This window comes from Rhinatrema bivittatum, chromosome 3 (genome assembly GCF_901001135.1).
Source record: "Rhinatrema bivittatum chromosome 3, aRhiBiv1.1, whole genome shotgun sequence".
NCBI lineage: Eukaryota > Metazoa > Chordata > Amphibia > Gymnophiona > Rhinatrematidae > Rhinatrema > Rhinatrema bivittatum.
In genome coordinates this window covers 368,785,812-368,812,863 of record NC_042617.1, presented here as the reverse complement: position 1 = coordinate 368,812,863, position 27,052 = coordinate 368,785,812, and the positions used below count along the sequence as shown (strand labels likewise).

At 45.2% G+C, this 27,052-nt stretch overlaps 1 protein-coding gene across 13 annotated transcripts in view; it reads right to left on the bottom strand.

Annotated features, from left to right (window-relative positions):
• SNAP91 (synaptosome associated protein 91) overlaps positions 1 to 27,052 on the bottom strand; it is a 384,555-nt gene that overhangs the window by 20,088 nt on the left and 337,415 nt on the right. For 12 of the 13 annotated variants that reach the window (XM_029595502.1, XM_029595503.1, XM_029595501.1 and 9 more), the window contains 3 exons: positions 12,134 to 12,283; positions 11,621 to 11,651; positions 2,693 to 2,804 (listed from right to left, as the gene is read on the bottom strand). In XM_029595502.1, coding sequence (XP_029451362.1) covers positions 2,693 to 2,804; positions 11,621 to 11,651; positions 12,134 to 12,283 — 293 coding nt within the window. The remainder of the gene's footprint in view (positions 1 to 2,692; positions 2,805 to 11,620; positions 11,652 to 12,133; positions 12,284 to 27,052) is intronic. The other variant, XM_029595506.1, reaches the window with a different exon arrangement.

The following is a 27,052-nucleotide window of genomic DNA, read 5'->3' as shown; positions in this document are numbered from 1 at the left end:
GGTACTTGCCAGGTTCTTATGGCCTGGATTGGCCACTGTTGGAAACAGGATGCTGGGCTTGATGGGCCCTTGGTCTGACCCAGTATGGCATGTTCTTAAGTAGGCAACAGCCAGTCACTCAAAATCTTCTTGGAGGCCTGTGCATATGGGAGTTTCCCAGCTTTGTTTAACTTTTATTTACTTCTTCTGTGAGCCATATATAACATTTATTTCAAAATGTATGCAGATATATTCAGCTTCTGCCGCTGATTCCCAGATTTGCCTGCAGAAAGTTAGCAAGCGGTTATTTTGTAATAGTCTCCACTTAAATCTGTCAATCGCTGTGTGGGTTAGTAGGGCTTCTATTCCTGAAAAGTTGCTAAACCTTACCATTAACATCTGTCCCATCTTGTTGGCGACACTTGTTCAGGATTTGGGTTTTCTCCTGGACTTCCAAGTGGCATTGGACACAGTTAAACGCTGTTAGGAAAGCGTAGTGCTTTTTTTTTTTTTTTTTTATATATTACTCATGTTCTGTCCTCTGAAATTTATTTTGCCCAAGGAGGACTTTCAAACTGTAATTCAAGTATTCGTTTGACTATGATTACTATAATTCACTTTCTACAATATTCTTTTAAAGCTTTACAGTTGTTAACATAATTCACCAGCCTGCTAACTACTGCTTGCCCTGTTAGAGATCATATCACATCAATTTTGCAGCAATGGTGCATCAGTGTGTGTATTTTAAATTATCATGGTTTATATAACTCTCCGGGGTGAGGGTCTCTATTTTTTGTTGATTGCTTATCTCTATATGTTCCATCCCAAATGACCTGCATTCTGCTTAACAAGTGTGTGTTCTAACAAGATTTTGCATCTTCAATCTACTAGGAGTTGGACGTTTTCAGTAATGGGCCAGGTTTTATACAATAATCTCCTCTCCAGGAGATTTGTGATCTTTCAGATACGTTATTTTGTAAAATTTTAAAAGCACACCTGTTTCAGTTAGCTTTTTCCTTAAATGTATACTGTTTTATTTGTTTTGTATTAGTTGTATAATTGGGTTTTTTTATTTACTTATTACTGATACTTATGTTTAAGATGTGAAACCTATGCTAAGTGGATCACAATATAAGCAGAATATAAAACTTTTAAATAAATTAATAAATAATCTGGAAGCCAAAAGGAAAAAGATTCAAGTATTTGGAGAAATGGTTAAGTCCTTGGGGAATCAGTGAGCCCATGCATCACTCCAAGTGAGCCTAAATCCCAGGAAAGTGCATAGACAAAGATTAGAAGCCCTTCCTTTATCCCCCCCCAACTTCAGTACCTGCTGGAAGATTGGTCACTCTATGAGATGGTACAATTTTCAACTGTTACATTTTTCAAGGTAAGGACATTTTTGGGACAAAACAACCCTTGTGTGCAGTGTCTTCCTGGAAATGCTTCCACCTAAAACAGCTTGGGTACTGAAGGTAAATCCTTCCCTTCCCCACTCACAGGGTCTCAGCCCTGGTATCGAGTGGTTATCTCCCCCCCCCCCCCCCCCCCCAAGGGGTATATAATGGTCCCTCATCTCCCTGAAGAGCCCTTGTCTCATTCCAGATAGGGCAGCAAGAGTTACATATGGGCAACAAGATGCCACAATTAGAAAGACAGAATTTGATGGCACATAAGAACTATCTAGTTTGCTCGGTTTTAACTCCTGTTGCAGTGTACTATAGACCCCAGATTCTCTCAGCGTCTTCCATATACTAATTTGCAACTAGGGATCCTCTGTTCTTATCCCATACATTCTTGAATTCTGTTACTATTTTTGCCTCCACTGGGAGAACGCTTCATGAATCCATCACCCTCTCTCTGAAAACATATTTGTTAAAGTTTCTCCTTAATCTCTAACCCCCATGAGCCTCATATTATACCCTCTTGCTCTGGAACTTCCTTCTCACTGAAAAATATTTTCGCTAAGTATCTCAAGGGTAGACAAATGTAAAGGATGTCTCCATTAGAGGATGTGGTTAGTGTAGCTGGGTTCAAAAAAGGTTTGGATAAGTTCTTGGAGGAGAAGTCCATTAACTGCTATTAATCAAGTTGACTTAGGGAATGGCCTCTGTTATTACTGGCATCAGAAGCATGGGATCTTCTTAGTGTTTGGGTATTTGCCAGGTTCTTGTGGCCTGGTTTTGGCCTCTGTTGGAAACAGGATGCTCAGCTTGATGGACCCTTGGTCTGACCCAGCAAGGCAATTTCTTATGTTCTTATGTTTTTTTAAATATAAAACTACAAGGTCTAGGCCAGGGGCAGCCTTCACCTTCTAATCTAGCTGCATTGAGGGAAAGGAAGCAAGTTCAGAAGTCTAAGACTGGTGACCTGGCAGAAAATCATCACTGGTGTCCTATCACATCCTCCTTTAGGGCACACACAACCAAGTCATTAGATTTCATTTCATAGAGCTTTTGGTGAAGACTCTGCACCATTCCATTAGCCTCTTTCTGGCCTGCCTATACGGTCTATATCCTATTGGAGGTGCAGCCTCCAGAATTAACACAATACTCCAACTGAGGTCTCGCCAATGACAAGTACAGAGACATTATCAGCCTCTATTTTTTCTACGTCTCCCTATGCACCCCAGCATTACACTAACATTTGGGAAATGGCATCTACTTGATACGTACAATTAAAATATGAAATTAAAATACCAAATGGCACATACCATTTGCCCACTGGGTGCAACACCAGAAGCCCATGTGGCTGGTGCAACTTTTGGTTGCCAGTTAGCACCCCCCGTTAATTTCTTTTCGCCAGCATTCCACTGAAGGTCTCCCCTAAGAAAACAAGGCAAAGACAGATATGGTTAAATCACGACGACCGATTATTACAGCAGTGTTCAGCTATAACACTGCTTGATGGCAACTTACTAATTCACTAAGAAATCTCAAATATCCCAGGTAATCTACTCACCTTGCCTCTTCCTTTCCTCAGACATACTGCATTTTCTAATGTATATACCAGTACAAAGTACAATTTAGTTTCACTTCCTTCCCCATCCACCGCTCAAACTTTTAAATCTAGAATGTTATATCCTTACTTTTTCATGCATCAAAAAGGTTTTCAGTCTTCCCCCCCCCCCCCAAAGTATCGTGAAACCACCTGCCTGCCACTGTACTGCCCTCTCTCTCCCTCACATGTAATTTATTTTATTTATCTGGTTAAGTAAATAGAGAACAGAGCAAACATTCAACATACAAGGAAACTGTCATTGCAAAAGCAACTAGAGCATTTTGGATCAATAAATTTCTTGTTTACCCAGCAGGCCTTAAATCAGGGAACTGAAGCAAGATGGGCTGGAATGTTACATAGTTGGTTAGATTGAAAGATCACAAGAGGCTCACGAGCCCAACCTTCACCTCAGTACCAAACGGGTCTCTTTAGGGTAATTCTAGTAATCACGGGATTCAACCCCAGCTACTGTCCACTTAAGCATATTTTAAATACATTCATAAATGAAACTTTAAAAAAAAAAATTCGTACATTTACTTACTTCATACTTAGACCAGAAATGGCTGAGATTTGACTATTAGTACTCCTGCTCAAGTTTCAAACTTCTGCCAATTCAACCCTTTTTGCATCTGTTACCATGTTTCCAACATATGTTCAAAGCACCAAAATCTAAAACCTCTTGATCTTAACAGATGCTCTTTATGTAGTTGCTCTGATTAAAAGCTTATCCCTGACAGATCCCTGTATAGTGTAATGTGATTGTTAATTAAATGTCTTTCTAATGTGACTCCAATTTGGCTGATCTTTTAGGACAAGTAAGATCACACATTAGCTTATGTAACCATTTCCTATTAACTTGTTCTACACACCACTCGTGATTTTGTAAACCTCTAATCATATCCCTTCTGTCATCTCTTCCAAGCAGAAGAGTCCTAACTTGTTATGTCTTTCCGTCCCATTAATCATTCTTTGTTGCCCTTCTCTGCACTCTCTCTAAAGACCAGGACATATTAGTTGATATGATATCCGTGCGTGAACGGGAAGTGGATCTTTCCAAATTAAGATCTGTTGGGTGCTTCTTCCAAGCGACACACACTGAACACTATTAGAGATAGGTTGTTCAGCTCAGTGGGTCATTGTTCTGACCCAGTATATGCCATTTCTTATATTCTTACACTAGAAATGAATATGCAAAGTGAAGGAGCAGCTGCCAAAACAAGGCACCATGTTCACATACATTAAACAGGGGAAATTAATCTACCATCATATAAGGCATTTGTCAGATCACTTATGGCATATGGGATTCAGTTTTTTGGCATCTATCCTCAAAAATGCTAGAATAGGTGCAAAGAAGGGCCTTACTCTATCAGACAACAAAAATCAACCCATAATGTCCAACTTAAGAAAGAATTATATCATAACAGGAAAAAAGACCCATCATATATAGAACTGATGCAGGACTACAAGACACCTTTAACCACTGGTAATGCTAAAGTTATGATTACTCCATTCTGTCAGCTTTCTATAAGGTTTGGACAAGTTTTTTGGAGAACGGGTCGATAAACAATTAGTCAGACTTGGGGGTGTCTCCACTTTATATTCTGGGCATGAGCAATAAGGAACAGACTTTCCTATTAGAAGCTGCTGGGTTCTTTCAAGTGACCCAGACTAGCCACTATTTGGAGACAGAATGCTGGTTTCAATGGACCACTGGTCTGTCTCAGCAAGACACGTCTTAAGTTTAGTTAGCACTAACAAGCATTACCCTATTCAAAGTATATTTTACCTGCCTATCCTTGTGCCCCAAATGCATGCCCTAGACGTATACACATTAAATCTCATGTGCTTGTTGTCTGCCCATTTGCATAAAATATCTAATAGATATAAGGATTCATTTTAAAATGAATAACAAACTACATAAAAAATGGCCATTTTCTTTTCATTTTACTAAACCTGAAACAAATAAACTCCTCCCAAAAGCCTAAAAAATGTTTAGAAAAAAAAAAAAAGAATGCATACTATTTGCAAATAGGGTGTGCTAAGTTCTAAAATGTATATAAAATGAAACAAAAATCCAAAACCCCACTAATGAAATTTGGGCCAAAACCAAACCAAATGAAAATTTTGGCTGTGCATCTCCCAAGTTATTTTTTTTAAATTGGCTCCTACTGACAGTTTGGTGTCATTTGCTAAAATGGCAATACCATGGCTCATTCCTGCCTCTTGATCACACAAAAATATTAAACAGTGATCTTAACATCGACTCTTGTGAATCCCCACTTGTAACCCAATTTCTCATAAAATATGAGCCAATATGACCCTTTGTAACCTCCCCTTTAGTCACTTCCTAACCCAGGATTCAAGCTCTTGCAGCAGGGCTGCTGTCTCCATCCCCCTCACCTAACACACTGCAAGCAGCTTCCTCCAGAAAAGGTCAAGGAGGGCTGGGAATCCTCATTCAGTAAAAGATGGGTCCATTTCTGGGCAGGATCCACTTGATCCTTGCGCCCTTTGGAAGCAGCTCTGAGATGCGGCGTGCTGAACACACTGCCAGCAGAAACACCATCTTCAAAGTTAGAGAACGGAGAGACAGGCCCCGAAGGGGTCTGAAGGTGGATCCCGCGAGGAAATCCAAAACTAGGTTGAGTTTCCACAGGGGCACTGGCCACTTCAGTGGCGGACGAATGTGTTTGACTCCTTTTAGGAAGCGAGAAACATCTGGATGCGTGGCAATGGTCTTGCCATCCCTCCTGGGACCGTAGCAAGACAGCGCAGCCACCTGAACCTTGATGGAGCTTAGGGAGAGACCCTTCTGAAGCCCATCCTGTAGAAAATCCAAAACAATAGGGATTGTGGTCACATGTGGGTTGGTGCCATGAGTGTCGCACCAGGCTTCAAATACTCTCCAGATCCTTATGTAGGTGAGGGATGTGGAAAACTTGCGAGCTCGGAGGAGTGTATCTATCACGGGCTCCGAGTAACCTCTTTTCCTCAGCCTAGCCCTCTCAATGGCCAGACCGTAAGAGAGAATTGAGCCGGATCCTTGTGGAGGATGGGACCTTGACGAAGCAGGTCCCAGAGAGGAGGCAGGGGAAGGGGCTCCCTTGCCAGTAGTCTTCTCATGTCTGCATACCAGGGTCTTCTTGGCCAGTCTGGTGCCACTAGAAGAACTAGGCCCCGGTGCTTCTGAATCTTGTGGATAAGGGCGCCCAGCAGAGGCCACGGAGGAAAGGCGTATAGCAGAGTCCCTGGAGGCCATGGCTGAACCAGGGCGTCGATCCTGTGAGAGAATGGATCTCGCTTGCGGCTGAAGTATCTGGGTACTTGAGCACTGGACTTGTCCGCTAGTAAGTCCATGTCCGGAATCCCCCAGTGATCCACAATCATCTGGAAGGCTGTGGGTGACGGCTGCCATTCCCCCAGATTTAGGCTTTCTCTGCTGAGGAAGTCTGCCGTGGTGTTGTCCTTCCCGGCAATGTGGATGGTGGAGATGTCCTGAAGATTCGCCTCTGCCCAAGCCATCAGCGGGGCTATCTCTAGAGATACCTGTCTGCTTCTGGTTCCGCCCTGACGGTTGATGTATGCCACCTTGGTGGCGTTGTTGGACATCACTCTGACTGCTTTGTTCCGCAGTCTGTGAGCAAATTGCAGGCAGGCTAACCGGACTGCTCGTGCCTCTAGACGGTTGATGTTCCACCCTGACTCTTCTCTGTTCCACCGCCCTTGTGCGGTGAGTTCTTCGCAGTGTGCGCCCCAGCCGCTCAGGCTGGCATCTGTGGTGAGCAGAGTCCACGTGGGGGAGGACATCTTCGACCCCCTGCTCGTGTGGTTGGACTGCAACCACCACTGTAACTGGGTCCTCACTCTGGCTGGCAGAGGTAGATGCACGGAATAGTTCCGAAAGTGGGGGCTCCAGCGAGAGAGCAGGGAGCATTGTAGAGGTCTCGTATGGGCCCTTGCCCAGGGTACCACTTCCAGGGTGGATGCCATGAGGCCGAGAACCTGCAGATAATCCCAAGCTATGGGCCGGCTGGCTCCCATCAAGGACCGGAGACGCGTCTGAAGTTTTAACCTTCTCTTGGTAGTGAGACTGACTTTGTCTGCCTGGGTGTCGAACTGGACTCCCAGGTATTCCAGTGATTGGGAAGGTTGTAGGCAACTCTTGTTGAGGTTGACTACCCATCCCAGGCTTTCCAGAAGGGCGATCACCCTGTCGTTTGCCCGATTGCTCTCCTCTCGTGATTTCGCCCTGATCAGCCAATCGTCTAGGTAGGGATGGACAAGGATTCCTTCCCGTCTGAGCGCCGCTGCTACCACTACGACCACCTTGGTGAAGGTCCACGGCGCCGTGGTTAACCCGAAGGGCAGAGCCCGGAATTGGAAGTGGCATCCCAGAACCTTGAAGCGTAGGTAGCGCTGATGATCCGGATGGATCGGGATATGCAGGTAGGCTTCTGACAAGTCTAAGGCCGTGAGGAATTCTCCTGGCTGTACTGCGGTCTTGACTGAGCGCAGAGTTTCCATGCGAAACCTCGGGACCCTTAAGTATCGATTGACTGACTTGAGGTCCAATACGGGCCGGAAAGTGCCCTCTTTCTTGGGTACCATGAAATAAATGGAATAGTGTCCAGAATTCATTTCCCATGCAGGTACTGGGATGATGGCTTTCAAGGACAGGAGCCTCGCCAGGGTAGCTTCCAATGCTGCCTTCTTGTGTATGGGACACGAAGATTCCACAAACTTGTCCGGAGGGAGATGATGAAAGTCCAGATAATACCCCTCTCGGATGATGGCAAGGACCCACTGGTCCGACGTAATCTCGACCCATCTGGGGTAGAAGAGGGTTAACCTGCCCCCTATGGCTCCGTCCTCCGGATGGATCGGCTGATTCTCATTGTGAGGCGTGGCCGGGACCTGAACCCGAGCCGGCTCCCCTCTTGCGCTGCTTGGTCCGAAAGGACTGGTTCCTGGCCTGAGGACGAGGTGCCTGGTAGCGACTCCTATAGGGAGTGAAGCGCTGGGAGCTTCTATCTCTGGAGGGCCTTGGAAAGGCGCGCTGGTTCCTTCTGAACCGATCTTCCGGCAGTCGAGGTACTGGAGAGGCGCCCCATGTGCTGGCCAGCTTATCAAGGTCGCTGCCAAAGAGGAAAGAACCCCTAAAGGGCATTCTGGTGAGGCGTGTCTTCGAAGGAGCATCGGCTGACCAATTCTGTATCCAGAGCTGCCTCCTGGCTGCTACGGAGGATGAGACCCCCTTGGCTGTTGTACGGACTAGGTCTGATGCAGCATCCGTGAGGAACGAGAGAGCTGACTCCATGTCTGTTGCCGGAGCATTGTTCCTGACCTGTGACAAACAGGAACGCGTCACCACTGTGCAGCAGGTTGCGATCCGCAAAGATAGAGCTGCCACTTCAAAGGTCTGTTTCAGAATGGCGTCCAGTCGCCGGTCATGAGGCTCCTTGAGGGCAGTCCCCCCTTCAACTGGAATGGTAGTGCGCTTGACCACAGCGCTAACCAAGGCGCCCACCTGAGGGCACACCAGCATCTCCTTGATTGCCGGTTCCAGGGGGTACATGCCCATCAGGGCCCGACCCGCTTTGAATGAGGCCGCTGGTGCAGCCCATTCCAAATCTATCAGCTGCTGTGCTGCTTGCAAGAAGGGAAAATGGCAGGCTGTAGGGCGAAGACCTTCCAGCAGAGGGTTCTGCATAGAGGGCACCGTAGTGCTGGGACCTGTAATAGCCAACTCAGTCAGGCACTGAGATACCAGGTCGGAGAGATCCTCCTTAGGAAAGAACCGCCTCATGGTTCGATATGGCTCAATCTCTGAGGGAAGTTCCTCCTCCTCCGGGGGTTCGGACTCATCCTCCGAGACATCAAGTTCCGCCTGAACCGGACTGCTCGGATGCGGGTGCCCATGATAAGGGCGTGAAGGTCCAGGGGCAGGATCAGCTGGAGTAACAACAGCAGCAGCAGCAGCAGGGCCTGGACGGGAAGCTGATTGCATCTGTACAAAGGCATGAATCCCCTTAAAGAGATCTACCCAGGAAATGGAAGCGGTCTCTAGTCGTCGGGGTACCAGGTCCCCCGGGATTCCAGGTTGTTCAAGACTGCCCGCTAGATCCGGGGTGGCCCCTGGGGAACTGTCAGCAAACCTCGGTTGAGACTGGTCCTGGCCCGAGGCTCCCACTGCCTCCTCACATTGGGCACAAAGGGAGTCTGGCTCCTCGCTGTGCGTGGCTCTAAGCTGGCATGCTGAGCAGAGGCCCAGGGCTTTAATGCCGGAATCAGGAGGCGCCGCCGCTGAAGACGCTGAGGCGTTCTGTTCCATCGCGGCCTGGGAATGTAGCGCTGAAGAATATACGCCCAATACAATATGCGCTCAATAATATGCGGCAGCAATATGCGCTTAATACAACAGGCGCTTAACAATATGTGGCAGCAATATGCGCTTAATAGAACAGGCGCTTAACAATATGTGGCAGCAATATACGCTTAATACAACAGGCGCTCAACAATATGCGGCAGCAATATGCGCTTAATACAACAGGCGCTTAACAATATGCGGTCAGCAATATACGCACAATGATATACAATATGCGCTCAATAATATGCGCTTAGTCATAGACAGGCGCCTATCATGGGCGCTCAATACCTGAACAAGGCCAACAAAATGGCGCCCTCCACAGCGTGCCGCATACAGGCCACGCCGCCGATCCTCGTCCCTCGGAGACCAAAAAGTAAGAGATGTATGCCTTACCTGATCCTCGGCGCTTCCCGGCTGTAACCCGGGCGGTCTCCGGCTGCGGGGGGAGAGGGTAAATACCTTCACCGCCGCGCTTGAGGAAATTCACCCGCTGCCTGTAAGCCGCCGAACTCGTCTCGCTCGGGGCTAAGTCCACGCCGGGACCGAGGCGCCTCTCAGCCTGACCCGAGCCCTTCACGCTCGGGGGCTAGATCCCTGCCGCTTGCAGAGTTCCTTTGTATGCTTCTCTAATTGGTATGGTGGAGGAGTGGAGTCTGAAGGGGATTTCGAGGTCGAGCTGAAGTTGATTGTGGATGGTTTTGTGTATTATGGTGAGTGATTTGTATAGAATTCTGTAGTTAACTGGCAACCAGTGTAAGTTCTGGAGGATGGGTGAGATGTGTTCTCCGCGGTTGGTGTTAGTCAAAATTCTGGCCGCGGCATTCTGTAGCATCTGTAGAGGTTTGGTGGTGGAGCTGGGGAGTCCAAGGAGGAGAGCGTTGCAATAGTCTATTTTGGCAAAGAGCATGGTTTGTAGGACTGTCCTGAAGTTGTGGAAATACAGGAGAGGTTTGAGTCTTTTTAAAACCTGGAGTTTATAGAAACAGTCTTTGGTCGTGTTGTTGATAGTTTTCTTTAGGTTTAGGCGGTTGTTGAGGATAAAACAGAGGTCTCTTCATGTGTGATCTGGGTGTTGGGGTGGGTCTGTGGGGGTGGGGGGGGGGAAATCTTGGTTGGAGGAGATAAGGAGGAGTTCGGTCTTGGCGGCATTAAGGACCAGGTTCAAACTGTTGAGAAGGCTGGTGATAGATTGGAGGCAGTTGTTCCAGAAAGTGAGCGATTTTGAGATGGATTCTGTTATAGGAATCAGAATCTGCACGTCATCTGCGTAGAGGTGGTGTATTAGTTTTAGATCTGTTAGCAGCTGGCAAAGGGGGAGGAGGTAAATATTGAAAAGGATAGGTGATAAAAACAAAGTTTAGAAGAAGGGTGGCCAACTCTGGTCCACGAGAGCCACAAACTGATCAAGTTTTCAAGATATCCACAATGAATATACATGAGATATATTTGCAAACAAACAATAGAAGCAGTGCATGCAATCTATGTCATGCATGTTCATTGTGGATATCCTTAACACCAGGCCTGTTTGTGGCTCTCGAGGACCGGAGTTGGCTGTCTCTGGTCTAGATCGTTTAGGTGTGGTACCAGATCTGTGGAATTCATTCCCCCACCACACACCTGAAACATTAATAACTACTTAAACTTTCGACACTAAAGAAAAAAACCAAGGCTTTTTTGGCCAGCATATCAGACTGTCCGAAAACATGTCTCAAGTACCAAATGTTAGATTTCTGTACACTAGGATACTCGGGGGTTACATAATTGAGATTTTCAATACATTATAATTCAACTAATGTTTGAATCTGATCTATCCTATCACCAATCTTGATGTAAACAGATGTTCCCTAAAATGTAAATTCTCAAATATTTTTTAACCCAGTTAACTACACTGTAATTCTCTATGGACTGATCAGATGCAAAAGGCATAATAGAAATCAAATTAAAAAAATAACTTTTGCCCCAGTAAATCATTTTGAAAATTGTCTTCTATATGCATTTCTTCAAGAAGATTATACTGCATTTACAGTTTTATGGCCTTCAGAAATTTTAAGTCTTTAGCTTTCTAACTTGTAGACCCCTAAAAGGATCCATGAAGAATAAACCTTAGTATTTTTGGAAATTCTGATTTCTCAGGTATGTGCAATCATTGGTCATCAATCCTGTGTCAACTTGTGTTTTTTAATATCTGTATAAAGTAGTAAAACATCTTTTTCTACTAAAATAAATATTTTTATTTTTTTCATTAAAATGTACAAATATTTCCCACAGACTTACTTTTTTACTGTAGTACCAGAAATTCCAAGATCTGGAAAGGGATAAAAGAACAGATTCAACAAAAGATTTTCCCCTGAGCATCTCAATTAATGTTAATTTATTCTTGCAAAGTAAGAATCACATGAGGGATAATTTAGGAAATGTTTGCATTTTCTCTGATTACTGCTCACTTCCAGTAACTGAGTTTGATTATTTTTATCCATACGAAGTATACTTTTAAATTCAAATTATGTACTTTATTTCCTATTACCTGGAATATGGCAGGAATCACATACTCACTGAGGGACCTTACATATATTCTATATTTTTTTTTTTTTTAACTGTTGTCATAGTTTCAATCAGTGAAGAAATTTGGAACTGTGGAAGGAGCAACTTAGGAAAAGTCATCAGGAAAAATGATACTGAAACATTCAACTGCCAAAGAACCATCAAATTGTTCCTACATCTGAAATAGGAAACATAACTTCTGAGATTATAAAAGCTGTTCATTCAAACACAGTGGCTGTTACTTACTGCCTACTAAACTTGCAAGAGAAGAATCAAGGTCACTTCCAAGGACTTTGCTTGCTGAAGGAGCAGCTGTGGATGCTGGAACTGAAGTGGGTGCAGACTGGCATGGGGGCATCATAGTTGGCATAAGAAGATCACCTAAACCATCAAACACTGAAACAGAACACCCCAAGTGATTAAGAACATGCATCAATAACAGTGCATAGCCTACGTGCATACTATCCATAAAGTTAATGCAAGCTTAATTTAAATCACCAAAATGGGGAAGCTAAGGTGCAGAAATGCTTCTGCCCTCTTAAAAATGTTCATCTTTTTGAATGCAGAAGAGAATATTTACTGTGTACCTGCAATGCAGCTGCGCAGGGCCGCTGCAAGGGTATTAGGTGCCCTAGGCAAACCTTACAGCAGTGATGGTGAACTCCAGTCTTCGAGGGCCACAAATAGGCCAGGTTTTCAGGATGTCCACAATGAATATGCATGAGAAAGATTTGCATGCACTGCCTCCGTTGTATGCAAATCTATTGAAGACTGAAGATCACTATCACTGCCTTACAGCCTGGCATGCCCTCCCCCATCTTCCAAGTCACACCCTTCCCACAAATAAAAAAAATTCATGGATTTATAACAAATTTTATATGAAAAAGAACATTTAAAGTACAGTTTTCTGAGGCAAAATATTTGATTTATATTCCACCTTTCAGGTACTTCAAAGCAGATTTACAACATGTATATTAAATTTACATGCACTGCTGTGATGCCAATCAGAAAACCCTACAAAAAAGACACTTTGAGCCCATATGTAATGGCCCTCAAAGCCACAAGTAAATTGAACTACAATATGATAAACCCACCCATACCAAAACAGAACTGCCAGGACTCAAACAGTAACAGACCTACCTTTGGAAAGGCAACATTGTAAATATTACACCACACCCCAAAACATCTATTAGGAAAACAGAACAAACTAAGCTGCTATAGATCCGTACACAGAAACTACATGCTATCAGAAAGTGCAGTTTGCTTACCTGTAACAGATGTTCTCCTAGGACAGCAGGATGTTAGTCCTCACATGTGGGTGACATCATCCGATGGAGCCTGGCACGGAAAAATTTTGTCAAAGTTTCTAGAAACTTTGACCAGCAGACTGAGCATGCCCAGCCTGCAACTATCCACGCGTCCACGCGAGGTCCCCCTTTAGTCTTGTAACATAGCAAAATACGAGTGAAAAAATAAAACAAACCGGAAGAGAATCCAACTTCGTGGGGAGGCGGGTGGGATTCCTGAAGACTAACATTCTGCTGTCCTAGGAGAACACCTGTTACAAAGTAAGCAACTGTGCTTTCTCCTAGGACAAGCAGGATGATAGTCCTCACATGTGGGTGAATACCAAGCTCCAGATTGCCCCATTCAACAGGAGAGACCAACAACAGCTGAACAAGGAGTCAACGAGCACAATACAACTGCAGCGCTGTAGGTCAACAGGGAGTGGACTGGTCCCACAAGAAGCACGAAGCAGGAAGAGTTGGGTTCAGGTCTGGAACAGATTGCGCAGGACGGACTTACAAAGGCACTGTCCTGACATCCATCCTTGTCTAGGCAGTAATGAGCTGCAAACGTGTGATGCAAATTTCGACAATGGAAACTGCATGTAAATGAGCCACCAACGTTGACATAGCCTTTACTCTGCTGGCTAGCTGAAGGCCTGCCTGCACGTAGGAGAAGGCAATGCAATCCGCCAGCCAGTTTGACAATATCTGTTTACCCACCGCCACTCAAAAGACACGAAGAGCTGGGTGGACTGTCTGTAGTCCGCTGTGCGATCCAGGTAGAAAGCCAAGGCGCTTTTACAATTCAAAGTATGAAGCACATGTTCCCCTGGGTGGGAATGAGGCCTCTGATAAAAGTGGGCAAAACGATGGACTGATTGAGGTGGAAATCAGTCATGACCTTGGGCAGAGACCACACGATCGTGAAAGAACTTAGTGTAGGATTCATACATAACCAGAGCCTGAAGCTCATTGACCCTAAAAAACCGAATTAATTGCCACCAGGAATATGACTTTCCAGGTGAGGAACTTCAGGTTGCAGGACTGCAGCGGCTCAAAAGGAGGTTGCATGAGTCGTTTCAGGCCAACGTTGAGGTCCCAGGATGCAACCAAAGGCTGAAGAGGGGGCTTCAGCTGGAGGAGATCCCGCATGAAACAGCCCATCAAGTGTTGGACTGAATCGGGCATGCCAGAGACACCTCAATGGTATACACTGACAGCGCTGAGGTGCACCCTGATGGAACTGGTCTGGAGCCCAGACTCAGACAGGTAGTCCAACAGCCGGGGAAGGGGGCATGAGAAAGGATCTAAATCATGATCCACACACCAGATGGAAAACAGTTTCCACTTCAGGCTGTAGGACTTCCTGGAGGAGGGTTTGCGAGACACCACCAGAACCTGGGAGATGCAGTCCGAAAGTGCCAAGGGCTGGAGGACTACGTGCTCAACATCCAAGCTCTGAGGTTCGGATGGCACAGCATGCCCCGATTCTGCGAGATGAGATCGGGCCCTGTCCCTAACCGGATGGGCGGCCGTACCAACAGGTCCTGCAGAAGTGGGAACCACACCTGTCAGGGCCAAGAGGATGCCACGAGTATCATGGACCCCTGTCCTACTTAAGTTTCAGCAGTCTTCAAGAGGAGCGGCAGAGGGGGGTATGCAAACAGAAGGCCCCCTTCCCCAGTGTAGGGAGAAGGCATTGCAGGCCGGATGGCATGACTCTGGCACCAGGGAGACAGGGAGAACTTGCTCATCTTGTGATTGTGAGGGGAGGCGAAGAGGTCCACATCCAGCGTGCCCCATTGGCCGCTACCTCCAGATTGAGAGACCATGCGTGCGACTGGAAGGAGCAGCTCAATCGGTCTGCCAGCACATTGAGATGGCCCGGCAAGCAAATCAATCTTAGGGCATTCCCTGCAAGAGGGCCCAATTCCACACTTGTACTGCTTTGTGGCAGAGGAGGAACGAGCCCATGCTGCCCTGTTTGATGACGTACCACATTGCGACCTGGCTGAACACCCACAAGGTGTATCAAATTGCCCGAAGCTCCAGAAAGTTTATCTGACAGTGGGCTTTGGCGGCACTCCAGAGACCCTGCATGTGGAGGCCGTTCATATGTGCTTCCCAGTCCTGGGGGGATGCATCGATGGTGAGGATCACCTGGGGCAGAGAGGGTTGGAAGGGAAGTTCTTTTCCAGATTGGAAAGATCTTCCCACCAGGAAAGAGAATCTCATAGTGGGTCCGTAATTAAGACTGGTACCTCAAGATCCTGATATGCCTGCCTTCACTGGGACTGCAGGGTCAACTGGGCTTTCCTCATGCAGAGGCAAGCCAGAGGAGTCACATAGATGGAGGATGCCATGCGGCCCACTAGACAGAGCAAAAGGCGGGTTGGTACCCTCCGACTGTTGAGGACAAGGGTAGCCAATGAGGCAAGGGTGATCGCCTGGTATCTGGGCAGAAAAGCTTTCACTTGTGCTGTGTCCAGCCTGGCGCCTATGAAGTCCAACTGAGGGGATGGAAAGAGATGCGACTTGGGAAAGTTTATAACAAACCCCACAGTCTGCAGGGTCCTCATTGTCAAGACCAGAGCCTGCAAGGCTCCAGAGCAAGACTCGCTCCTGACTAGCCAGTCATCCAAGTAGGGGAAAACATGGACCGAGCGACGCCTGAGGTAGGATGCAACCACCGCTAAACATTTGGTGAAAACACAGGAAGCCGATGCCAGCCTGAAGGGCAGCACATTTTACTCAGTGTGCTTTCCCCACCACGAAGCAGAGGTACTTCCGGTGGTTGGGGATAATCGCAATATGTGCATAAGCCTCCTTCAGATCGAGGGAGCAAAGCCAGTCTCCTGAGGAGCGGGATCAGTGTGCCCAGAGAGACCCTCTTGAACATTTCTCTTACGAGACATTTGTTCAACGCCCTGAGGTTGAGAATGGGGCACAAGCTGCCAATCCTCTTTGGAATGAGGAAGTATCTCAAGTAGAACCCTCGGCCCTGCTGATGGCAAGGGACCGGTTCTACTGCACACGCTGTAAGGAGGGCGGCGAGTTCCGTTTGAAGAATGACCAAATGGGTGGATGAACCCCAAGATGGACATGGGGGAAGAGGTCTCCAGGAGCAGGCTGAAATGTAGACAGTACCTGATATATGGCAGCATAACATGAAGGCTTTGGCTCACTCAGCTTATCCCAGAGGCCTTTGCTGTCTGATCTAACTGAACCAGCTGGTATGCAATGAACTTAAGCTGACCTGTGTGTGAATGGCTACTGAGAGCCATCTGGAATGAATTCAGACCTAACCAGATATGAAGAAAGGTCATGAGGTTATCGATGGCAGATGGCTGAGCCACATTCCAAGCTTTGTTCTCACAGATTCCTATCTCGACTGAAAGAGGCCAGGTAAACTGAAGATCCCCTGAGGTCAAGACTCTGATCAAAGGCCTGGAACGAGACCTACTACAATGATTGATATATTGACAGGACAAAGTTAACAGAAGATTGACAGTACTCAATAGACACGTGGGCCCTTCTTAGGCCTAATTGGATCTTAAGGTGGGAGGTGGTATCAGGGAAGCTTAGATACAGTTTGCCTGATTTGATAAGACACATGTGGTACCTGATACTTTATGCAGTCCCATTAGGGATCAGTGAATGTTCTTATCTATAAAAATTCAGCACTGACTAACAAACGCTGAGACATTCAGGGAGAGCCCTTACCAAACAATGGGCTCCCAGTTTGTGTCTCCCAAGGATATGAAATATTAAATTTATATTTGTTCTAACTAAATTCTGTGTCATATCCTTGTGTGAAATACGTGCAGAAAAGCGTCTTATTGACGTCAAATATTTTATACATACCCTTGGTGAACAATAGAGAGGACCCAGCTATCCGATGTTATCTCTTCCCAATGGCAGGCGAAGCTCATGAGCCTGTCCCTGACCGAGGGATCTGACCCAGGGGTACGGCCAGCTGCCTTATGCTCCTTCGCTGCCAGGCAAAAGTCCGTGGCCAGGGCTTGCTGGGGGGGGGGGGGGGGGGGCCGGTTGGGATCTGGGTGCTTGCTGTTGCCAAGGGTGGCCCCTTGAACCGGTGTGTGGCGAGTGAGTCCGTGTGGCTGGAGGATAATATTTCCTCTGCCGATAAAAGGGCTTCCAAGAACCCTGCCCGGAGGATTTCCTGGCCAAGGACGGGCCTTGGAAGGCTCTAGCGGACAGCTGTTGAAGGGCATCATGATGTTCCTTCAATTGTACCCCCGCATCCCGGACCTTATCCCCAAAGGGGTTTTCACATGTGCAGGAGAGGTCAGCTAGCCTGTCCTGGACCTCCGGCCAGAGTCTCTGAGTCACACCATTCTTCTGACACTGATGGCCACTGTGGCTATGCGTGCCGCTGTCTCAAAAACATTGTGGATGGAACGCACCTCGTGTTTTACCGGCTCAAGACGCAACAGAGCAATGGCGGAAAGGGCCTTCTGTTGTTGTTGGGGAAGGCCCTCCGTGAAATCCTGGACTCTTTTCCAAAGATTGTGGTTGTACTGGGTCATGTCAAGTTGATAGGCAGCGATGCGAGCCACTAGCATGGGGCCCTGGAAGATTTTTCTCCCCAAGGCATCCAGCTCCTTATGTTCGCGTCCTGGAGGAGCAGAGGCATGGGTACGGGAGCACCGGGCCTTTTTTAAAGCGGACTCTGTGACTACAGACTGGTGGGGGAGTTGCTGCTTGTCAAACCCCAAGGTCTGCTGCACCAAGTAAGTTGCGGTCTTCCTATTGAAGCAGGTCCTTAAAAATGTCATGGATAGGGACTACCACAATCTCCTCAGGACGAACTGGAGAAGCTCCAGCACTTTGGGTCGTGCAACCTCCTCAGTGAGAAGCTGAAAGGGGATGGCCTCGGCCATGGCCCTTACAAACCTCGGAAAGGACAAGTCCTCAGGGGGAGACCGGCGCCGCTCCTCCGAAGGGGAGAGCTCCGAGAGGGGGTCGTTTGAATAACATGGAGGACGAGTATGTGGAATCATCACCCCAAGGGTCGTAAGGCCCTTCCCTCCTCACTTGGACCAGTGTGCCATGGGCGAGGTCCATGAGGGGCATCAGGCCTAGGCTCCGAAGGGACCGCAGGCATTATAGTTCTCCTGACATCGAGAGGACCGGAGGCCGGAAGAAACAGACAGGAGCTCGGGGAACCGTGGCACAGGGAACATGGTACCAGCTGTATCTTCCTTCTCGGAGGACCCGAGAATCAGGATAGCTCCAATGGAGGGCATCAGTGGCCGCTGGGGAACCGATGGTCCCTCGGGCACCAGCTGCGTTAGAAGGGCGCCCAAGAAGGATGTCCAGACTCTCCAGCAGGGGCGCTAGCACTGAGGGCGGAGGCTCAGGCACTGGTATGGGGGCCGGTGGCGCAGGCAGTTTAATGCTCTGGAGGGCTTTAAGCACTGCAGACTGCACTCGGTGGTCCAACTCCTCTTGAAAGTCTGGAGTGGCCAGGACTGAGGGAGGAAGACGAGGCATCACCGGCTCTTCCTCGGATCTCCGAGGTGGCATGGTACCCAGCACCGGTGTCAGTGGGGAATGCCTAGGACCACCCAGGGAATTGAAGGATGGGGCCTCCGATGGTCGGTGTCACTTTGATGGTGGCTCGGCAGTCGCAGATGCCGCCCCAGAACTGTTGCCGTGCGCAGACGGTGACCAGTGGTGATGCTTATGGGACCTCCTTCGGTGCTCGGCCCGGTCTTTCCCCGGCGCCGAGGAAGCAAAAGATCCCGATGTTTGGGAGAGTGGTGAGACCATCGAGAATTGATCACTGTCCCCTCGATCCTTAGAGGTAATGGCAAGGGGAATTGCCCGGAGAAAAGTGTCCGAAGGCTCCCCACTCGGGGAGCCTTCGGCGTTGATGGAACCGATGCAGGAGTAAGAGAAGATTTTGGAACCCTGAAAAGTTTCTCCATCTTATCGAGACACTTCAGACGTGGTTTGGGGGGTCATCTAATCACATAGATGGCACCCATGGATGTCATGCGAGGCCCCCAGGCAGAGGATGCAAACCTCACACAGATCCGTGATGGACATGGCCCGCAGGCACTGGGGGCACAAACGAAAGCCAGTCGACGCCATAAAAATACCCGGCATGTGGTCGATGACTGGTGATCACGAGGCGAGAGTCTGGAATTGACCGCAAAGATGGAAAAATTAAGAAAAAAAAAAACCTACCACGCCAAGGGGGCACTGATCTTGAAGGGGGCCCCAACAAGGAAAAGTTGAAATCCGAAACTTGATAGAGAAAATAAGAAAACGAAAAGAGCTCCACAACCAGGAGGCAATTGCATCACAAAAAAGAAGAGACTGAAGGGGGATCTCGTGTGGACAGCAGCAGGCTGGGCAAGCTTAGTCTGCTTGTCAAAGCTTCTAGAAACTTTGACAAAAGATTTCCGTGCCGGGCTCCATCAGATGATGTCACCCACATGTGAGGACTACCATCCTGCTTGTCTTAGGGGAATACCTCTCCTTGGTTTCATAAGCAGATCACAGATAGATCCCTTACCAAATATAGAATGAAGATACCAAAATGCATAAACAAACGTGTAGCGAAAAACTTGACTGGAAACCTCAAAAAGCCAGACCCTATGCAATGTAACAATGGAGAAAAAGAACAAAAACATCACCATTCCTCATAACATAATACATACATAAGATGTGCCATACTGGGTCAGACCAAAGGTCCATTAAGCCCAGATTTCTGTCTCCAACAGTAGCTAATCCAGGTCTCCAGCACTTGGCAGGATCCCAAGGGGTAGACTAATTCCATGCTGCTTATCCCAAGAATAAATAGTATATATCTGCAACTTTATCTTAATAATGGTTGATGGACTTTTCCTCCAGGAACTCGTCCACACCTTTTTTAAATTCAGCTATACTAATAGCTTTCACCATATCCTCTTGTCAATGAATTCAAGAGCTTTATTATGCGTTGAGTAAAAATATATATTTTCTCTTATTAGTTTTAAATGTATCATCTAGAATCTTCATTGTGTGTCCCCTAGACTTTGTACTCTTTGAAAGATTAAACTGATTAACGATTACTAAACCTCTATCAAATCTCCCCTTAGCTGCCTATTCTCCAAGCTGAAGAGCCCTAACCTCTTTAGCCTTTTCTTCATAGGGGAATTGTTCCATCCCCTTTATCATTTTGGTCACCCTTCTCTGTACCTTTTCTAATTCTGCTATATCTTTTCGAGATATGGTGACCTGAACTGCACACAATATTAAAGATAAGGTCGCACCATGGAGCAATACAAAGGCATTAGGATATTCTCTGTTTTATTCTCCATCCTTTCGTAATAATTCCTAGCGTTCTATTTTGCTTTGTTGGCTGTTACTGCACATTGAGCAGAATATTTCAAAGCATTTTCAACAATGACTATTATATCCTTTTCCTGAATGGTGACTCCTAACGTGGAAGAATACTTTGTGTAGCCATAATTTGGGTTACTCTTCCCTAAGGACATCCACTTTGTACTTGTCCACATTAAATTTCATTTGACATTTGCATGGCCAGTTTCCCACTTTTGCAATGTCCTCTTGCAATTTGTTACTATCCTCTTGTAATTTAACTATAATTTGGTGTCATCGGCAAATTTGATCACTTCACTCGTTCCTGTTACCAGGTTGTTTGTAAATATATTAAAAATCAGTGGTCCCAGAACAGATCCCTGGGGCACTCCACTAATTACCTTTCTCCACTGAGAAAATTTACCATTTAGCCCTACTCTCAGTTTTCAATCCACAAAAGTACATTGACTCCTAGCCAATGACTTTTTAATTTTCTAAGAAGTCTCTCATGAGGGACTTTTCCAATGCTTTCTGGAAATTCAGATTATACTACATCAACTGGCTCACCTTTATCCATGTTTATGCCCTAAAAAAAAAAAATTAGCAGATTGGTGAGGCAAGATCTCTTTGATAAATTCATGTTGGCTTTGTCCCATTAAACCTTGCCTCGCTATATGTTAATAAATTTTGTTCTTTATGATAGTTTCTACCATTTTGCCTGACAGACATCAGACTCCCTGGTCTGTAGTTGCCTGAATCACTCTTTGAGCTCTTCTTAAAAATTTGCATAACACTATCAACTCTACAGGTTTCAGGTAACATATGATTTTTAATAAGAATTTATAAATTTCCAAAAGCAGGTCTATTTCATTTTTCAGTTCTTTCAGCACTCTGGAATGTATACTATCTGGTCCATGTGATTTGCTACTCTTTAGTTTGTTGATTTACCCTAGTACGTAATTCCAGGTTCATGGAGATTTGTTTCAGTTCTGCAAAGTCATCATCTTTGAATATCATTTCTGGCCTGGGTATCTCTTACATCCTCCTCAGTGAAGACCAAAGCAAAGAATTCATTTAGTCTCTGCTATGAGTTTATCATCCTTAAGTGCCCCTTTTACCCCTTGATCATCTAATGATCAAACCGACTCCCTCACAGGCTTTATACTTTAAATGTTCCTACAAAAGTTTTTATTAAGAGATTTGCTTCCACAGTAAGCTTTTTTCCAAATTCTCTCTTTGCCTTTCTTATCAATGATTTGCATCTAACTTGCCAGTGTTTATGCTGTTTCCTTCATTCAGATTCTTTTTCCATTTTTGAAAGATGTGCTTTTAGTTATTATAGCCTCTCTCACTTCATCTTTTAATCATGCCTGTATTAATTTAGACTTCTTTCCACCTTTTCTAATTAATGCATAGAATACATCTGGTCTGGAAGCCCAAGAGGATTTTTTTTCCCCACAATGTCCATGCCTGATGTATAGTCTTAACCTTTGCAGCTGCTCCTTTCAGTCTTTTCCCAACTATTTTCCTCATTTTAATTTTGAAATTTAAATGCTGATGCAGTAGATTTCTTTGGTGTCCTCCCTCTAGTTAAGTCAAATTTGACCATGTTGTCATTACTATTGCCAAGTGGCTCCAACACTGTTACCTCTCACACCAAATCCTGTGTTCCACTAAGGCCGAAGTCTTAAATAGTTTCCCCTCTTGTTGGTTCTTGAACCAGCTGCTCCATGAAGCTGTCATTTACTTCATCTAGGAACTTTACCTCTCCAGAATGTCCTGATGTGACATTCACCTAGTCAATACTGGGGTAACTGAAATCACCATTACTGTGCTGCTGATTTTGTTAGCTTCCCTGATTTCTTTTAGCATTTCATTGTTAGTTCATTCTGGCCAGATAGACAGTAATACACTCCCCACTGCTATTTTATTCCTCTTTTCACCTGGAATTTCTATCCATAAAGATTCAACATTGCATTTTGTTTCCTGTAGAACTTTTTTCTTGTTTGACTCAATGTTCTCTTTAAGATATGGTGCCACCAATTTGATCCATCTTATTTCAATATAATTTGTACCCTAGTATCACAGTGTTCTACTGGTTATCCTTCTTCCACCAGGTCTCAGAAGCCAATTATATCTACTTCTTCATCCAGTGCTATATATGTCTTAGTTTTTAAGACTTCTAGCATTTATATACAGACATTTCAAACCATGAATTAACAACCTGCTCATCTGTTGACATGGGTAATTTGGAATCTCTCTGCTTTTTAGACATCTGGTCCACTTTAGCATTTATTACAACCTCTCTAGTGGAATGCCCTAATTTCTCTGTTCTCCACTCTGGTTAAGGTGGAGCCTATCCTTTTGAAAAGCCCCCTCCCCCCCTTCCCCCAAAATGATGCCCAGTTCTTCACAAACCTAAAACCCTCTTCTCTGTAGAGAAATAATGAATCATGAGTTTGAAAATTTACTTTAACATTATATTGGTTTGCAATAAACATGCTGTCTGCAACCATCTGTGTAAGTATCATAGTTATGCACACAAATCTGACTTTTTAAGGGGTCAAATACTTTTGCAAGCCACTGCATACAGTACAATATTACTGTCACTTATTTTAGCAAAGTAGGGGACCATAAATATAGATACAAATCCAAGCTCACCCTTCTGAAAATCCACTTACCACACACAGAGGCTTATGTGCATAAATACTGGTTATGAATGCAAACTCCCTGCATAAGTCTTTGAAAATTATCCCCAAAACATACTTAATATAATGCCTTTACGAGGTTCTTTAGTTTAAAAAAAAATCTGTTACAAAGGCAGGCAAAGCTTAGCATCTTTCTGGGCATTGTTTAATAATGGCAGATCCTTGAAGTATCATCCTAAGTCTTATAAGCAATACTTATGAGTTATTTACAATGGCTATAGGAAGTCTACACTATCCTCCAAATGTTCATCTTTTGCTGCCTCATAGCCTGAACATAAAATACATTAAAACAGTATTTGTTCCAAGTATCCACACATTCTTCCCCAAACTGCCAAGTGAAAAATATGTTCCAAAATTCCCTAGAAAATGGAATAGAAATAAAAATATGAATTAGCTTGATTGAATAAGTGTCCATCCCCCTTGTATTCTGATAGCAATCCTAACTACTTAAAGGACTAGGGGGCACTCCTTGACTATAGCAAATAGCACATTTAAAACAAACTGGAGAAAATTATTTCACTGAATGCACAATTAAGGTCTGGAATTCACCGCCAGAGGATGTGGTTACGGCAAATAATAACTGGGTTTAAAAAAGGTTTGGATAAATTCCTGGGGGAGAAGTCCATAAACTGCTATTAATCATGTTGACTTAGGGAATAGCCACTGCTTACTGGCATCAGTAGCATGGAATCTATTTAATGTTTGGGTACTTGCCAGGTTCTTGTAACCTGGAGTGGAAACAGAATAGTGGGCTTGATAAACCCTCAGTCTGACCCAGTAAGGCAACTTCTTATATTCTTATTGCACACACCAAGTGAATTGGCCCTACCTGTGTTAAACAGATTCACATAACAGCAAAATTCAGCAGTTCTTCTGTTGAGTAGTACTTTTCAAAGTAAAGACCCAACTCTGAGCATCAAGGAGCTGTCAAAAACTCAAAGTAGTGGCTAATTTAGGATATGTTTCATTCATAATCTAGCTGGCTAGACTGCAGCTGAACATTTCCTAAATACCGTATTTTTCACTCCATAAGACGCACTTTTTTTCCCCCAAAAGTGGGGGGAAAATGTATGTGCGTCTTATGGAGCGAATATAAAAAAAACAAACAAAAATCTAACAACCCCCCCCCCTCCTGACTCCCCCAAGACCTGCCGACTTAGTTTACCGCAACCCCCCACCCTCCTGACCCCCCCCCCAAGACCTGCCAAACGTCCCTGGTGGTCCAGCGGGGGTCCAGGAGCGGTCCGGGAACGATCTCCGGTCCCAGTGACATAGTGAGGGCAAAGGGCCGTCGGCGCCATTTTGGTTACTGGCAGCTGACGGCCCACGCCCAGGAGATCGTTCCCGGACCGCTCCTGGACCCCCGCTGGACCACCAGGGACGTTTGGCAGGTCTTGGGGGGGGGGGTCAGGAGGGTGGGGGGATGCGGTAAATTAAGTCGGCAGGTCTTGGGAGGGGTCAGGAGGGTGGGGGGTTGTGGTAAATTAAGTCGGCAGGTCTTGGGGGAGTCAGGAGGGTGGGGGTTGTTAATTTAAAGTGTGGGATGGTTTTTTTTTTTAGGGGGGGGGAGGGGTTCCCAGAGAAAAAAGTTTTCTGATCTGGGGAGTGGACCGAAATGGCCCTCCCCAGACCCGAAAACAAAATGGGGAGAAAAAAAAAAAAGCTATGTACTCCCCTAATTTGCTCCATAAGACGCCCAGACGCAGAGCCGGTTTAGCACAATTTTTATTTTTTTTTTAAAATTTTCCCCCTCTGAATCCTAGGTGCGTCTTATGGTCAGGTGCGTCTTATGGAGCGAAAAATACGGTATATTTAATCCTGCTATCTATGCTCTGAGGTTTTCCTTCCAAACTGAGAAAGGACTACATTTTGAATGGCTATATATATCTGCCTAACGAAAAAAGCTGGCTACATGTAGCTACTCAGAGGTGGTACATTTTCAAGAATTTGGGCCTATCCTCCTAATTCTTGATGTTAGGTTTCAAAAATCTACCCCACAGGTCTTAGAAGACAGTTCACATATTAGAGGGTTCTGATTGAGTAATAGCAATCAACCAATCAGTTAATTAAGCAGGTATGACAGTATCGTCTTTGCTTCATAAATACGACAGCACATGATTGTACATGCCCCATTTTCCCCAAACCAAACTTTTCAACTACATTTTGTTTCAGATATGAAGTGGAAGATTCCTAGTACTCAATCCATGGTTCTTCCAACCATAGGCTAACTGACCCAGAAACATCAAAACAGAGAACTGGATAGATCTTAACTTTACAGTTGCATCTCTGGCATATGAGTTTCTATCTTTTGGGCAGAACATTCAAAGCCATTTATGCATATACAACTCTATTTTATGTTTGTAAATGACTGGTACAAAATAAGCTGGGGCACGCAACCTGGTTTTGCATGTATTTTTCCCACAAACTGAGTAGAGGCGCTCAGGTGGAGACTGAGACGGGACAGAGTTGGCAGGTAAATGGCCAATATTTTATTTGAAAAAGTACACACACGTGTATGTGCCCAAATTACACCCTCCGAGGGGGAGATACAACCTTATGTGAATGAATCTTTGCGAGTACCTGACCACCTAACTGCAAATTTTCAAAGCAAACTTACCTGCATAAAGTTCACTTTGAAAATCCCCGGTAAAGTCTGTTTATAATGTTTGAGGAACTCAGGTCTTTAGCAGGCAGAATACCACTATCCACAAAAACCTGGTTATAAGCTATTCATTGGAAACCACATCTTGAATTACTTTGGATGTCAGGAAAACTGCACCCTTTTTGAAACCCTGTGTTGCACATGCTAAACAAAACAGCATAGCTTGAAATTATGACTCGCAACAGAAGCAAGTATTTAAGGCAGCAGTATCACCAACTTTTTTTGCTCTTAGTTGCAGAACTCACCAGTTGTAAATGTGCAGCACGGCCCCAGCATGTAAAGCAGCCAAATGGAAGAAAACACAAACAAAATGACAGCAGTGATGAACAGTTAAAGCTCCTACAAGCAGACACAACTAGCATACTTTAACTCTTGTCATGCAAAGTTCAGGAGAGCTCCAGCATTAGCAGCAGATCCAAGGTAATACAACATAACAGATTGTAAGGTAACAGCAGATCCAAGGTAATACAACATAACAGATTGTAAAATCCAACTGTTTCCATGAAAAACTGTGGCCAGACTGTGCAAGCCATTGCTATTTTTTTAAAATAATTATACTATGCATACAGTCAGAACAGCTCATGCAAAAATTCACACACATGGCATGCAAACATCCTGTGAAAACCAGAAGCCCATAAATTATTGCAGGTAGGTTAACAGCACTTCTTGATGTAATGCTACAATTAATTTTGAGATACTTGACTCATCTGCTGCCTCTGCACATAGTAAGTGGTTAATAATCCAGTAAAAAGTTATTTCTGAAAACGTTATGTCCTTTTTTCAACACTTGAATAGCTGCTAAGTGAGCTAGAAAGTGCTTCAAGGAAAAATGCTCATCCAATTCCTTACCAAAGGTCAATAAAACATAGGCAAAGCACCTTTTGTGGTTCACCTCTCTGGTGCCAGATTTTCTTAAATTAATACAAATAGTAAAAATAATATAATACATAAAGCCATCAATTTTTTTGAAAAGTAAACAGCATTTTTCCCATTGGTAGTAATGACAGCTATTATTCTTTAGCATACTCCGGCACAGAGGCTGAACTTTTAAGTGGCTCTGTAAAATTCCAGCTGCTTCTGAGTGCCATCCATTGGTAACACCGGGGAGGTAACGATATGATGCACCAAATTATTTGAAATCCTTCCTATCAGAAAGGAACACTATTCCCCA